At 44.8% G+C, this 16,510-nt stretch overlaps 1 protein-coding gene across 1 annotated transcript in view; it reads right to left on the reverse strand.

Annotated features, from left to right (window-relative positions):
* Window positions 1–16,510, reverse strand: part of LOC127578015 (mucin-2-like) — a 148,510-nt gene that overhangs the window by 64,395 nt on the left and 67,605 nt on the right. The window contains exons 19-28 of the mRNA XM_052029721.1: window positions 14,318–14,469; window positions 9,503–9,641; window positions 7,465–7,575; window positions 7,181–7,360; window positions 6,845–7,084; window positions 6,600–6,756; window positions 5,563–5,691; window positions 2,319–2,460; window positions 1,729–1,772; window positions 350–400 (exon numbers count right to left, since the gene is read on the reverse strand). Coding sequence (XP_051885681.1) covers window positions 350–400; window positions 1,729–1,772; window positions 2,319–2,460; window positions 5,563–5,691; window positions 6,600–6,756; window positions 6,845–7,084; window positions 7,181–7,360; window positions 7,465–7,575; window positions 9,503–9,641; window positions 14,318–14,469 — 1,345 coding nt within the window. The remainder of the gene's footprint in view (window positions 1–349; window positions 401–1,728; window positions 1,773–2,318; window positions 2,461–5,562; window positions 5,692–6,599; window positions 6,757–6,844; window positions 7,085–7,180; window positions 7,361–7,464; window positions 7,576–9,502; window positions 9,642–14,317; window positions 14,470–16,510) is intronic.

The raw sequence follows: 16,510 nt of genomic DNA on the forward strand, positions 1-16,510 counted from the left end.
TTCCACATTCCAGCTTGTTTCAACAAACTGAAGCATGCATCAAAGGTTCTGTCCATGCAGGGAGTCATTGCCCCCAGCATTTGCGGTACCTGAGTCTTTAGTCAGCTGCAGGAAGCCCTCGTCCCTTGTGACTGATGAGGGTTTAGTCTATCCTGACCCGTGACCTCCCTTCCCCTCTCCCCTCCACCCACCAAGTCTCTCTCCCGCACCAGTCTCCCACCCAACACCTCAGACTTGTGTGATTTCCTTTGCGCATTTGATGACTTTCGGTGGATGGCATTTGCTCTTTGACAAGCTGTCTCTTTGCGCAACTGGTGCCTTCACATTTCTGATATTTCCATTTACTTACAGGTCAGTGCTTTGCTGGTTGTGGGAACAGTTGAAGTTGACGTGAGAATCACTGGAAAAAGGAAATCAATATACTGATCTTAAAAACGTGCAGTAAATTTCAGAAGATTATAACTGAACTGTACAAACACTTGAAGAACATATTGATGTGTTACATTTTGGTCATCACTTAGTCTGACTTGTCCCCAAGCCACAAATGATGAGTGAGATCTTTCTGGATGCCATTCTCCTCGCTACTCTGACCTGCAATGGCAACTTGCTGCAAACTGGTTGCTGACCAGCGAGGTCCTGTGACACACAGAGCCCTCCTCATAAACTGCAGTCCCTGTGCCAAGAAATGCTTCGGCAGCTAATTCAGCCTCTCTCCAGGCCTAATGTCTATCAATACTGTCAACTGTCCACGATGCCAGACGGTGAAACACATTCAGAAACTATAATACGTAATCATGTGATTAAAAAGCAAAATATGAATTTGCAAGGTAAAATGAAAACGTAAAGCACCTCAAATAATGAAGTACATTTCACAATTGAATACTTAATGGTAGTGAGTAAATTCCCCAACGCCAGCTCTCCCTTGGTGCCTGTTCTCCCCACTGAAATGGGTGAAGCTTTGATCTGGCACCTGTTCCAACTTCTCACACACTCAGGAGGTGGATTCCCGGAGTAAGGCAACATTCTGCCGCCAGACTTTGGGAGGGATGTGACATTGGATTGCAATTTCAGTGGTGAGTATCCCTCGGAGAAGGCTTTTGACTTCCACGTTTGGGTGAGGGAATCTGTATTGCCAGACCAGTCCTGCTTTCAAACTGTTGTACAGCATTGCTTGAATAAAAGCTGTTCCTGGATGGACTGCTGGGAGTCTCCCACAAGATCATGACTTGCAGTTCTTCCCCTTTTCTAAACCCCATTTTTTTAATCTGCTGACCATTTGTGCTCTGATTAGTTCCATCTTGTCCACTCATCTGCTGGCAAATCCAGTATTTATTTCCAGTACAGAATTCTGTCATTAAAGGGTCATGCACCTCGGCTCAAGTTTTAACTTCTTTTCAGTTATGAAGGAAAATAAAACGCCAAATTTACCTGTACTGGCTGTGATTGAGGATGAGGAAACTGTCCATGGTGTTGCTGTGGTTGTTGCACTTGTTTCACACGATACAATTGTCCTATTAATTGTTCCATTCTCAGCACAGATTGCTATTATGCAATCTCCAAGGCCATCAGTTATATTATAGATAACGTCATTTGGATGATAAATTGTGCCATTGTATATACAGACACAAGCTGTGAAGAAAAGTTACAGGATGATTTGAGTATTTTAATTTATAATTTTATTCTGAAATAAATAATTTACTTCACAGGAAAAATGAAATGAACACTTGCCGCTGCTGTCGTTCATGCATTGAATGCCGTCCGGTGTGCACACACTGAAAAAAAACAAGTTTTCTGTTTTTCTGAGAGTTTAACATGATGACAGTGAATATAAGTTGCACTTTCATTTCTATGGCACATTATCAAACCTTTGGAAACTCCAAAGCATTTCATAACTAAAAAAATACTTTGAAGTTTTCTTACTGAGTATTGGATGCAAATGCTAAAGTCACTTTGTGCATATTTATAGAATAAAAACAAATGAAGTTAATGTCGAATTCTGTATTATCATTGGTGTAGGCCACAAAATGTTGACAATGGCATCGCAAGAACTCACTGCTCGAGAAATACCAAGGAATACTTATCACTGAAATTCTGTGTTAGACCTGCATGAAGAGCAGAAATCATAAACCTCTCACTCAGAGGCTCGAGTGATGTCAGCTGAGCCTAGCGAGGATGTGCTTGTCTCATCCTTCGGCCCATTGAATCTGTGCTGACCATCGACCACTCACTCACACTAATGCCATAGGAATTCCATTTTGTTTTAATTTGACTGTGCAATCTAATTCCATAGTTTATTTAAAATCACAAACTATACATACCACTTCTCACAGTTATTGGTGGTTACCACAGTTTCGTTAACTTCATAATGCTTTCCATTTTCATAGCAGCCACATTCAGCAACACACTGCTTGGTATGCTCATCGAAAATGGGTGTGTCCTCGGGACATTTAGGGTAGCAACCTGCGGGGGAAGAAAATCAGCACATTCATATGGGGGCCATAAAGGGAAGGTAGGACAGCACAAGATGACAAATAGGGTCAACATTAGGAGGTGGGTCTCAAGGCAGAGAAGCTAGAGAACACAGAGGATTCTTAGTGAAGCATATCAAAGAAGAACCAAACATCAATCGAAGCCAATTCAGATTCAAAGTGAGCTTTCGAAGTTCAGTCTCGTGGCTGGGAAGTGCCCTGTTGGCCACGTCAATCGTCACCTCACAAACATACCGTTTACAGCCTTGCAATATGAATGATCAGTAGACAAGCCTTCCTAGCATCTTAGAACATAGAACATAGAAAAACGACAGCAGAATACAGGCCCTTCGGCCCACAAAGCTGTGCTGAACATGCCCCTACCCTAGAAATTACTAGGCTTACCCATAGCCCTCTATTTTACTCAGCTCCATGTACCTACCTAACAGTCTCTTGAAAGACCCTATCGTATCAGCCTCCGCCACCGTTTCTGCCAGCCCATTCCATGCACTCACCACTCTCTGAGTAAAAAACTTACCCCGGAGCAGAAATGTAAGGAATTTCTACAAGTAATAAGGAAAATGCAGGATAGATATATTCCAAGAAAAAAGGTTTTGAATAGAAAAAAGGCACAAATGTGAATAACGAGAGAGGTGAAGGCTAAAATAAAAGCAAAAGGGAGGGCATACAAGGAAGCAAAAATTAGTGGGAAAACAGAAGTGGTGCAGGAGAGATTATAATGGATGATAAAGAGATGGCAGAGGAACTAAATGAGTATTTTGCATCGGTCTTCACTGTGGAGGACATCAGCAATATACCAGTTAGTCAGGGGTCTCATGGAATGGAACTGAGTTCAGTTAAAATTACTAGAGAGAAGGTGCTAGGAAAACTAAATGGGTTAAAGACTGATAAGTCTCCCGGGCCGGATGACGTGCACCCTTGGGTTCTGAAGGAGGTGGCTTCAGAGATAGCGGAGGCATTAGTGATAATTTTCCAGGAATCGATAGACTCCGGCATGGTTCCGGAGGACTGGAGGGTCGCATATGTAGGTCCACTGTATAAGAAAGGTGGGAGGCAGCATAAAGGAAATTACAGACCTTTTAGTCTGACGTCAGTGGTGGGAAAGTTATTGGAATCGATCCTCAAGGATGAGGTTATGGAATACCTAGAGGTGCAAGGCAAGATAGGTCCTAGCCAACATGGTTTTGTGAAGGGAAGATCCTGCCTGACCAACCTATTGGAGTTTTTTGAAGAAATTACAGGTAGGGTAGATAAGGGAGAGGCGGTAGATGTCGTGTATTTAGACTTTCAAAAGGCCTTTGACAAGGTGCCTCACAAGAGACTGATTAATAAGATGCGAGCTCATGGAATTACAGGTAGGATAACAGAATGGGTGGAGCATTGGCTGGTTGGCAGGAAGCAAAGGGTGGGAATAAAAGGATCTTGTTCTGGTCAGCTACCGGTTACTAGTGGTGTTCCGCAGGGGTCGGTGTTGGGGCCACTTCTTTTTACCTTGTACATTAATGATTTGGATGATGGAGTAAATGGTTTTGTGGCTAAGTTTGCAGATGACACCAAGATAGGTGGAGGCGTAGGGAGTATTGAGGAGACAGGAAGGTTGCAGAGAGACCTAGATAGTTTAGGAGAATGGGCAAGGAAATGGCAGATGAGATTCAATGTTGAGAAATGTGCAGTTGTACACTTTGGAAACAGAAATAAACAGACAGATTATTATCTAGAAGGGGAGAAAATTCAAAGTACAGAAGTACAAAGGGACTTGGGGGTACTCGTGCAGGATACCCTAAAGGTTAACCACCAGGTCAGATTGGTGGTAAGGAAAGCGAATGCTATGTTGGCATTCATTTCGAGAGGTATAGTGTATAAAAGTAGGGAGGTGTTGATGAGGCTCTACGGGGCACTAGTGAGGCCTCATTTGGAATACTTTGTGCAGTTTTGGGCCCCATATGTTAGGAAGGATGTGCTGATGTTGGAGAGGGTTCAGAGGAGATTTACGAGGATGATTCCCGGGATGAAAGGGCTTACGTATGATGAGCGTTTGTCGGCTATTGGACTGTACTCACTGGATTACGGAAGAATGAGAGGGGACCCCATAGAGACATTTAAAATGTTGAAGGGACTGGACAGAGTAGATGTGGTCAAGCTGTTTCCCTTGGTGGGTGAGTCCAGGACCAGAGGGCACAATCTTAGAATTAGAGGGTACAGGTTTAAGACAGAGATGAGAAGAAATTTCTTTATCCAGAGGGTGGTGAATTTGTGGAATTCCTTGTCAGGTACAGCAGTGGCCAGATCATTGGAGGCATTTAAGGAAGAGATAGATAGGTATCTAAATAGTTGGGGTATCAAGGGGTATGGGGATAAGGCCGGAAATTGGGGTTAGAATAGTTTTTTTTGCCCCCACCCCCCAATTTCTCATTTCTTTTTCTTTTTTTCCCTTTTCTTTGGAGCAGACTCGATGGGCCGAATGACCTTGTGATCTTGTGACATCTCCTCTATATCTACTCCCCGGCACCTTAAACCTATGTACTCTTGTGGCCACCATTTCAGCCCTGGGGAAAAGCCTCTGACTATCTACCCAATCAATGCCTCTCATCATCTTATACACCTCTATCAGGTCCCCCCTCATCCTCCGTCGCTCCAAGGAGAAAAGGCCGAGTTCCCTCAACCTACTTTCACAAGGCATGCCCCCATTCCAGGCAGCATCCTTGTAAATGTCCTCTGCACCCTTTCTATGGCTTCCACATCCTTCCTGTAGTGAGGCGACGAGAACCGAACACCGTACTCCAAGTGGGGTCTGACCAGGGACCTATATAGCTGCAACAATACATCAAGGCTCCTAAATTCAATTCCCCGATTGATGAAGGACAATACACCACATGCCTCTGCTCTTCTGCTCCTGCTTCTATTGTTTATGTTATGTTTCATGTGCAAACATGGTTCAAACAGGGAACTGAAATGAAGGTACATCTTACAAACCTTTCCTGTGTTATGAACATTATCTTACTTAATGCCTATATCGATAAATAGTAACAGCAGGGGTTCTAAGGATTTGTTCAATAATCAGAAGTATATCTACCTTCCAGCTGGAATGTGACGTTGCAGAGACCGTGAGGGTTTAGACAGGTTTTGAAGCAGTGGACTCCACAAGCATGGTAATGCCACTGACACAACTCCGGGAAAGGGTTGTAGAAACTGCAGTACATAGCTAAAACAGCAGAAAATAGGTATTCATAAATTCCATAAGATATGACATAGTTTTGCTGAGCCATCAGGCTGTTATTTCCCCCACTGGTATCTCCTTTATCTGTTCCGTCCCTTTTATCCACTAGTGGATCTTTTTTTATTGCTGCCTAATCTAGTGTCTCCTTCAATGTTCACTCCTCTGTATCTTTTCTGTTCTGTATGACCACTGCATCTTTCAGTATCTTTCTATCACTGATATTCTCCCATCGATTTTCCTACCCCTTACATTCAATTTAACTTTCCTTCATGCATTGTTTATGATAAAATTAGTTCCAGCTCATTGTCAAAATTTACAAGTTGAGAATTGCTTAAAGTAATACAAATTTAACTAATTCGTGGTCACAACAATGTTCCAACATTGTTTGGATGTTTCTTTAGGACAAGTTATTCGGGGAATCTGATGATCCATCCACAACGAACGAAAACATTTATATTCCATGCATTTTCTTTCTGCACTGGCTCATCTTTTCACTCTTCCCATAACATTCCTGCTGGGAATGAAGGTTCCAGATCAGTCCAGAAGTGTTATGCGTTCAATGCTGGCATTTAACTAGGACCACAAAGGCACCTAGCCTTCAGACTAGGTCCTCCGCAGCTTACGAACACCAACTTATGAACTTATGAACTTATCTAAACAGCAGGATGGATTGTCCAGCTGCTGCAGGGCTGCAGGCATCTTCTGCCATGTGGGAACTCAATTTGTGGCCGCATTTCTGACTTGTGAACTGTGAATTGCCCAGAAGCCCTTCATAAATCATTGTATCCATTACATATTTATGTTTTCGACATTTTGAATGATATTGGTCACCCAAAGCTGATAATCTTATTGTAAATCTCATTTGTGGTTATACCATTTGGATGTTAACTTACGACAGATTTCAGGGGTCCTCCAGTCAACACATATCCCAGACTCATTGCAGGCATTTGCGTAGGCAGCTACAGCTGTGCAAAAGCACTCACAGTCTCCACCACTGTCACAAGAGCAAGAGTCATGGACACAAGCTTCATAAAATGGATTTGGGTCAACCTGTTGATGAAGCACATTACTAAGTCTGATGCCAGTCAAAGGAAAGACAGCAAATGAAAACAATTGAAGACGTAAGAAAATGCACAACCATTCCGGAACAATTTTTGAAGACGTCACTCAGAATGATCCCACACTGCTTCTCCGCCCAGGCTTTACGGTGCGGCTTCGCAACGCAGGGGTCGTTCTCAGGCACAGCATCAGGGCAGGTGGCTGACAACTTCCAGGAGTTTCCAAATTCCATGAGGTCAGTGACAACAGACTGGCTTCTTGTCATCAAATCATTGTTGGCATTTCCATCAAAGTTACCACATAATCCACAAATATTCCCCTGGAATCAGAAAAATAAATAACCGTGATAAATAACTGCTAGTAGTGAAATACGTAGGAGAGGTAATCCCAGGTTACGGATAATTTTATTTCATACCTGGTAAGAAGGGCTCAGTTTAATAAAAACGCTAGTTTTTTTGTCCCATATCAGAACCAATCCATTAGTAGTTTCCACCGTAAGATAAAGACCCAGTGTGCGAACAGTGAAAGGAAGCTTCTTGTTTTCATTCCGTTGTATTACTTCGTGTTTCCCCTCGGCTAACTTCAGTTCAAAATTCTGAATTAGGAGATGACAGTAATTCAGTATTATTCGGTAAATGCAATCAGAATGAGTTTGAAACGAATTCTTGCTGAGAAATTGGAAGTGAGAAAAGTCAATACCTGAAAAAACAGCTTGATTGATTTAGAACATGTTGTGCCAGTTGTTCCGCAGGGGACGTTTTCTGTGATTACACTGAAGGTACCGTTGGTTTGACTAACTCCACAGTAGTCCTGCGAATTGAGTGTGCAGTAACAAAGAGTGTAACGGGGACTATTACTGCCATGCTGCTAATGAAGCAGTTTGTCACCTTAAAAGAAATGCGGGTTATTACAGGACAAAACCCAGCACCACAAATGTAGGAGATATGATTAGAGGGTTTGCGCTTGGCAGGTTAATTGGCCGCTCTAAATTACCCCTGGTGAGTGGTAGAATCTGGGGGAAGTTGATGGGAATGTGGGGAGGATAAAAGATGGGTTTGATGTAGGATCAGTTAAATAGGTCACTGAGACCAAAGGCCTGTTTCCATGCTGTATCACTCGATTCTACACGAAAGTTGGTGGTGGTGTGGATAGCGAGGAAGGTTGTCTGAGGCCACAGCAGGGTATAGATGAGATGGAAAGTTGGGTGACGTATCGGCAGATGGAATTTAATCCCAGCCAGTGTGAGGTGATATGCAGCACCAGCGACCCGGGTTCAATTCCAGCCACTGTCCATAAGGAGTTTGTACGTTCTCCCCCTGTGTCTGCGTGGGTTTCCTCCGGGTGCTCCAGTTTCCTCCCACATCCCAAAGACGTACGGGTTAGGAAGTTGTGGGCGTGCTATGTTGGTACTGGAAGCGTGGCGACACTTGCGGGCTGCCCCCCAGAACACTATGCAAAAGATTCAATTCACTGTGTGTTTCGATGTACATGTGACTAATAAAGAGATCTCATCTCATCTCATCTTTGGGAAGACAAATAGAGGTAGGGCATGCATGCTAAATGGTGGGGCCCTAAGCAATGTTGGTGAACAGAGAGCCAGAAGGGTTCAAGTCCAGAGTTCCCTGAAAGTTACAACACAGATTTATACAATGGTGAAAAAGGCACCTGGCAGACTTGCCTTCATAGGTTGGGGTATAGAAAATAAAAAAAATGGGACATTATGTTGCATCTTTATAAAACAGACAAGATCACACGGAGTATTGTGCACACTTCTGGTCGCCACACTGCAGGGAGGATGTGGTTGTGCTGGAGAGAGTGCAGGATGTTGCCTGGATTGGAGGACAGCAGTTATGGGGTGAGACTGGATAAGTTGGGCTTGTTTTCCCCTGGAGCGAAGGAGGCTGAGGGGGTGACCTGATGGAGGAATAGAAAATTATAAGAGAGGTAGATCGGGGAGATATCCAGAATCTTTTTCCCCGTGGCAGGGGTATCAAAAACAAGAGGGCATGGGTCTAAGGTGAGAGGAAGGAGTTTTAATGGGGATCTGAGGGAAAGTTCTTCACACAGAGAGTGGGTGATACCTGGAAAACTGCCGGAGGAGGGGTTGCAGGCAGATACAATCACTGTGCCTAGCAAACATTTAGACAGGCACTTGAATAGGCAAGGCATCGAAGGATATGAACCTAATGTCATAATCTACCCTGTTGTGACCTTGCACCTTATTGCACTGCACTTCCCTGTAGCTGTGACACTTTACTCTGTACTGTTATTGTTTTTACCTGTACTACCTCAGTGCACTCTGTACTGACTCAATGTATCTGCACTGTGTAATGAATTGACCTGTACGATCGGTATGCAAGACAAGTTTTTCACTGGACCTCGGTACAAGTGACAATAATAAACTAATACCAATACCAAATAGGATTGGTGCAGATGAGCAAATAGGCCAGCACGGAACTAACGGGCTGAAGGGCCTGTTTATGTCTTGTACGACTCTGACTCCAAACAGTGGGAGGTAAATTTGTTCCCTTGACGCCAATGGATGCTGTTGTCCACAGCGCCATTCGATTGATGGGAAAAGGATTTGATCAAAGCCTAACTGCTTCCTACAAAGGAACAATATCAGCTGGAGGACCATCACAGAATGCCTTGGAGTTCCTTATTACAGATGTTTCAGGCTCATCAACCAAGGCTGAGTGTATTGTGCCATCGTAAAAGAAGACAGAGGAAACCTTACCTGGGTGACAACATATTCACAATTACCCTCAAAGTTATAGCGCTTGCCATCAAATGTGATGTAGTGACCACTCCCGTATATTCTACAAGCTCCAAAGCAGGGAATATCTGTGCACATCCAGTGGCCTTTCTGACAGGTACTAAGTAAAACAAAATGAATTGGGAGCAATAAAATTGTTACTTGGTAATTCTGAGAGAACACAATGAACATTTGTTTTATAATTCAGTTCAAAAGGCTTTTTACCTCATGAATTTAAAGTAGTTGGTTCAAGCAAAGTTGCCTAGGAGTTGGAGTTCAGCCTTCTTGGCTCCCTCAGTACGTGTGTGTGTGTGTGTGTGCCAGCCCCCACAGGGTGCCCTCCCTCAGTACAGGTGTGTGGGTGAGTGCCAGCCCCACAGGGTGCCCTCCCTCAGTACAGGTGTCTCTGTGTGTGTGTGTGTGTGTGTGTGTGTGTGTGTGTGTGCCAGCCCCACAGGGTGCCCTCAGTACAGGTGTGTGTGTGTGTGTGTGTGTGTGTGCCAGCCCCACAGGGTGCCCTCCCTCAGTACAGGTGTGTGTGTGTGTGTGTGCCAGCCCCACAGGGTGCCCTCCCTCAGTACAGGTGTGTGTGTGTGTGTGTGTGTGTGTGTGTGTGCCAGCCCCCACAGGGTGCCCTCCCTCAGTACAGGTGTGTGTGTGTGTGTGTGTGTGTGTGCCAGCCCCACAGGGTGCCCTCCCTCAGTACTGGTGTGTGTGTGAGTGCTGTCCCTCTATTTTCATGATAAACTCGGGTGAACTAAATTTACTTTGCATCGTGTTCAATAATTTGACATTTCCTGCCAGCAGCTGCTGCATTGCTGCCTGTAGAACTTGCCAACTCTGCGTTGCTGCCTGCGTTGCTGCCTGACTGTTTAGAAGTGAGTCAGACTTTGAAGATCACTTTCCAAGACGGCCACAGTACAGAGGGAGGTCGGAGACACAAGAGACGGCAGATGCTGGAATCTGGAGCAACACACGAGCTGCTGGGAGAACTCAGCGGATCAGACAGCATCTGTGGAGGCAAACGTCAACCATCCTTCTGCCACCACAGAGAAGTTGCCAAGTTCTGTGACAGCAAGCAGCATTTCCAGGCCAATATTTTTACAGTATTGATTGGATTTCTTGATTTATCATTAAAACATCATGATCTAATTTCACTGAAACAAACGTGGGTAAACTCTGCACCGTGGTGTGGGACAAGGTCCCACGTGGGAGGTTAGTTCAGAAGGTTCAGACACTAGGTATCCATGGAGACGTTGTAACCTGGATTCGAAACTGGCTGTGTGGGAGAAGACAGAGTGGTAGTGGATGGTTGTTTCTCAGACGGGAGGCCGGTGACTAGTGGTGTGCTTCAGGGATCTGTGCTGAGGCCATTGTTGTTTGTTGTCCATATCAATGATCTAGAGGATAATGTGGTAAATTGGATCAGCAAGTTTGCTGATGACACTAAGATTGGAGGCGTTGTGCACAGCGAGGAAGGCTTTCAAAGCTTGCAGAGGGATCTGGACCAACTGGAAAAATGGGCCAGAAAATGGCAGATGGGATTTAATGCCGACAAGTGTGAGGTGTTGCATTTTGGAAGGACAAATCAAGGTAGGACATACACAGTAAATGGTAGGGCACTGAGGAGTTCAGAGGAACAAAGGGATCTGAGAGTTCAGATACATAATTCCCTGAAAGTGGCGTCACAGGCAGACAGGGTTGTAAAGAAGGCTTTTGGCATCCTGGCATTCATAAATCAAAGGTGAATTATGAGGTTATAAGGCTAGAACTTGAGAGTGTAAATTGGGATGACGTTTTTGAAGGGAAATGTACAATGGAGATGTGGTCGATGTTCCGGGATCTCTTGCAGGTTGTTAGGGATAAATATGTCCCGGTGAGACAGAGAAGGAATGGCAGGGTGAAGGAACTGTGGGTGACGAGAGAGGTGGAACAACTAGTTAGGAAGAAGAGGGCAGCATACATAAGGTGTAAGCAGCAAGGATCAGACAGGGCTCGTGAGGAATATAGAGTAGCAAGGAAGGAACTTAAGAAGGGGCTGAGGAGAGCAAGAAGGGGACATGAAAAGGCTTTGGCGAGTAGGGTTAAGGAGAATCCCAAGGCTTTTTTCTCGTACATGAAGAGCAGAAGGATGACGAGAGTAAAGGTAGGTCTGATTAGAGGCAAAGGTGGGAAGATGTGCCTGGAAGCTGTGGAAGTGGGTGAGGTTCTCAATGAATACTTCTCTTCAGTATTCACCAAGGAGAGGGGTCTTGATGACGCTGAGGACAGTGTAGGTGAGGGTAATGTTCTAGACCATGTAGATATCAAGAGAGAGGATGTGTTGGAGCTGTAAGAAAATATTAGGATAGGTAAGTCCCCGGGGCCTGACGGAATATTCCCCAGGCTGCTTCGTGAGGCGAGGGAGGAGATTGCTGAACTGTTGGGTCGGATCTTTGAGTCCTCGTTGTCCACGGGAATGGTACCAGAGGATTAGAGGGTGGTGAACGTTGTCCCCTTATTCAAAAAAGGTAGTAGGGATAGTCCAGGGAATTACAGACCAGTGAGCCTTACGTCTGTGGTGGGTAAGCTGTTAGAAAGGATTCTAAGAGATAGGATCTATGAGCATTTAGAGAATCATGGACTGATTAGGGACAGCCAGCATGGCTTTGTGAAGCGAAGATCTTGCCTCACAAGCCTGATAGGGTTCTTTGAGGAGGTGACCAGGAAGATTGATGAGGGTAGTGCAGTGGATGTGGTCTACATGGATTTTAGTAAGGCGTTTGACAAGGTTCCACATGGTGGGCTTCTTCAGAAGGTCAGAGGCTAAGGGATCCAGGGAGGCTTGGCAATGTGGATTCAGAATTGGCTTGCCTGTAGAAAGCAGCGGGTTGTGGTGGAGGGAATGCATTCAGATTGGAGGGCTATGACTAGTGGTGTCCCACAGGGATCAGTTCTGGGACCTATACTTTTCATGATATTTATTAATGACTTGGATGGGGGTGGAAGGGTTGGTTAGCAAGTTTGCAGATGACACAAAGATCGGTGGTGTTGTAGATAGTGTGGAGGAGTGTTGAAGCTTATAGAGGGATATTGATAGGATGCAGAGCTGGGCTGACAAGTGGCAGATGGAGTTCTATCCGGAGAAGTGTGAGGTGGTACACTTTGGAAGGACCAACTCCAAGACGGAGTACAAGGTTAATGGCAGGATTCTGGGCAGTGTAGAGGAGCAGAGGGATCTGGGGGTTCATATCCAAAGATCACTGAAAGTTGTCACACAGGTGGATAGGGTAGTAAAGAAAGCTTATGGGATGTTAGCTTTCATAAATCGTGGGATTGAGTTTAAGAGGTGTGAGGTAATGATGCAGCTGTACAAAACTCTGGTTAGGCCACACTTGGAGTACTGTGTCCAGTTCTGGTCGCCTCATTATAGGAAGGATGTGGAGGCATTGGAAAGGGTGCAGAGGAGATTTACCAGGATGCTGCCTGGATTGGAAAGTATGGATTATGAGGAGAGACTAAGGGAGCTAGGGCTTTACTCATTGGAGAGAAGGGGGATGAGGGGAGACATGATAGAGGTGTACAAAATATTAAGAGGAATAGATAGAGTGGACAGCCAGCGCCTCTTTCCCAGGGCACCAATGCTCAATACAAGAGGGCATGGTTTTAAGGTAATGGGTGGGAAGTTCAAGGGAGATATCAGAGGGAGGTTTTTCACCCAGAGTGTGGTTGGTGCATGGAATGCGCTGCCTGGAATGGTGGTGGAGGCTGATACATTGGTCAAGTTCAAGGGATTGTTAGATAAGCATATGGAGGATTTTAAAATAGGGGGATATGTGGGAGGAAGGGGTTAGTTAGTCCTAGGCGTTTAAAGGTTGGCACAACATGGTGGGCCGAAGGGCCTGTATTATGCGGTATTGGTTTAAGTATTGAGTACAGGAGTTGGGATGTTATGGTGAGGTTGTATAAGTCATTGGTGAGGCCAAATTTGGAGTATTGTGTGCAGTTCTGGTCACCTAACTATAGGAAGGATATCAGTAAGATTGAAAGAGTGCAGAGGAGATTTACTAGAATGTTGCCGGGTCTTCAGGAGTTGAGTTACAGGGAAAGATTGAACAGGTTAGGACTTTATTCCTTGGAGCACAGAAAAATGAGGGGAGATTTGATAGAGGTTTACAAAATTATGAGGGGAATAGACAGAGTTAATGCAAGTAGGCTCTTTCCACCTAGATCAGGAGAGAGAAGTACGAGAGGACATGGCTTTAGGGTGAAAGGGGAAAGGTTTAGGGGGAACTTCTTCACTCAGAGAGTGGTGAGAGTGTGGAACGAGCTGCCATCTGATGTGGTAAATGCGGGCTCACTCTTATGTTTTAAGAATAAATTGGATAGATACATGGACAGGAGGGGTCTGGAGGGTTATGGACTGGGTGCAGGTCAATGGGACTAGCGGAATAAAGTTTTGGCACAGACTAGAAGGGCCAAACAGCCTATTTTCTGTGCCGAAGTGTTCTATGGTTCTGAAAGAGAATATCCACGCCTAGAAATTCGCCCTTGGCCAGCAACACTACATGCAGAGCCTAATGGAGGCTGGTTGTTCTGCTTGAGTTCTGATATTTAGTTTCATTGAAGGTGGTTGTTGACACCCATTTAACACACGATTAAGACAAATTTTCTGAGGTGTAATACTTAATGTTAACTCTGTACAAGCAAAGAATAACTTCACAATTTTGTTTTCCCATTTCTAAAACGTTTCGCTAAGCATGGTATAACATAATGGTATATTTAATACTGAAAGGTTTGTTTTAGTTTTATAATTACCAAGTGTTACAGTCGACTCTAATCCTGCTTCCTGGTGAGTAAGAGACATTATTGTGCATACAAGGGCACTTCTCCTCCATCACACAGCTTCCTCTCCCATCGTCCAAAAGCCCCTCAGGGCAAACACAACCTGACACACACTTCTCACTGTACTGTGGAAACCAAGAAACAAATACAATTCAGGGTCAATTAGGATCATAGAGGCATTTATAATGACACATGAACAGGCAGGCAGTGGAAGGATATGGATCATGTGCAGGCAGATGTGCAGTTTAAGTTGGTATCATGGTTGGCACAGGCATGGTGGGCTGAAGGGCCTGTTCCTGTGCTAGACTGTTCTATGTTCTGTGATCAATTGCTTATTAGATCTAATTTCTGCCTCATTGCCCTTAGTTATTACTGTTGCCTTGACTTCCCTTCTAACTCTTGAGTTTCAATATTCCAACTTTTTGTTATCTTGTCATCATACTGCCTAGCTCAAATTGTTTCAGTCCCTCCTACGATGCTCCCACAGCTGGAGCTTGAGAATGTTGAACAGTTCTGGTGGCCATGTCACAGGAAGGTACAAGGATCTCGGAAGTATCAGTGAAGAAGAAAGGTTGGATCGGTTGGGATAAAACCAGAAAATGCTGGAAACACTCAGACCTTTACATCTCAGCATTTGACACTTTAAGTCAAAGACCCTTGGTCGGATCTGGGAGAAAGAAAGAACAAATTAGTTTTTACTTGCAGAGAAGATGTTGGGTGTGAGCGTGGGTGTATGTATGTGTGTGTGTGAGTGAGTGTGTGTGTGATTATGTATGTGTGTATGTGAGTGAGTGTGTGTTGGTGTGTGTGAGTGAAGTGTATGTGTGAGTATGAGAGTGTGAGTGTGTGTGTGTGTGTGTGTATGAGAGAGGTGTGAGAAGGGGAGGGGTGGAGTTGTTATGAATCACTGGACCCATTCGGGATCCACTGTACCTCCGTACTCTGACAGTGCTCCAGTGGAGTTTGAGGAGTTGCCACAGATGTTCTGGCCCTGCCCAGAGAGCTGCACAATGACTGAAAAAACATCTGAAGGTAATGGTCCTGGGACCATGGAGGAGGAACCTACTGATCATCTGGCATGATTCCTGTTCCCTTCTGTGCCTCCACACTAAAATGTCAACAAGCAAGACCTTTCTGCTGAAAAGCCCGTATGAGGATTGTCAGGGCTATGGTCCAGAGTCTTTCAGGGGTATCACAAGAGAATAAATAATTTACCCGTAAGATCATCAAAAGGCATCCACCTTACCCACCACAACCAATCAGGAGACACTGTGGGCACTTAAGAGGTTCAAATGCAATGTAATCTATCCTTCCTGACCATTAAGTACTACTACTTGCAAGCAGTATTGCCATTTTTGCTGCAATACTTTCAGTCTGGTTTGGAGCATCTTTTCAGTTTCGTGTTGGCCAACAGAATGCGTTGCAGCCTCTTCATGAGCAATAGGAGTCAACTTGGGTGGAGCTTGCAGACTGAAGCTTCCTCGGGACAGCTGGTCCTGACACACTTTTGAACCGTTTGCCAAAATGGCGTCTGGCTTTACAGAAGGACAACTGAGTTTGACAGATTGCCTTGCTTCAGTGACTCTTTAGTAACTATTCAGCACCTAAGTTACCAGCGCTAGACTGAGGAAACAACTCCTCAAGGCCTTTATGTGCAAATTTTAAATCCAACTGAGCACCGAACAGAAAAGAGTGCAATGTGATGAGCTACCCACGTGGTCAGTCCGGTGGGGGAGCTGAGCAGGGGGGGTGGTACTGACATTTTGTCAGGGAGGATGAGTAATATTGCTTTGATATAAAACTTACGTTCTTTGGCTGGATGTACTTAATTACTTAATAATGCACTCTTAACCCTGCGGGGAGTGACTCGCCTCCTAACTCCCGAAAGCCTGTCCACTGTCTACGAGGCTCAGGTCAGGAGTGTGAGGGAGCACCCTCCACTGGCCTGGATGAGTGCAGCTTCAACAACACTCAGAAGCTCGACACCATGCAGGGGTTTATAAAATCAAGAGGTGGACGGTCACAGCCTTTTCCCCCGGAGTAGGGGAGTCTAAAACTAGAGGGCATTGATTTAAGATGCGAGGGGGAAAGATTTAAAAGGGACTTGAGGAGCAAATTTTTCACAGAGAGGGTAACGTCTATATGGAACGAACTGCCAGAGGAAGT

The sequence above is a fragment of the Pristis pectinata genome, chromosome 14 (genome assembly GCF_009764475.1).
Source record: "Pristis pectinata isolate sPriPec2 chromosome 14, sPriPec2.1.pri, whole genome shotgun sequence".
NCBI lineage: Eukaryota > Metazoa > Chordata > Chondrichthyes > Rhinopristiformes > Pristidae > Pristis > Pristis pectinata.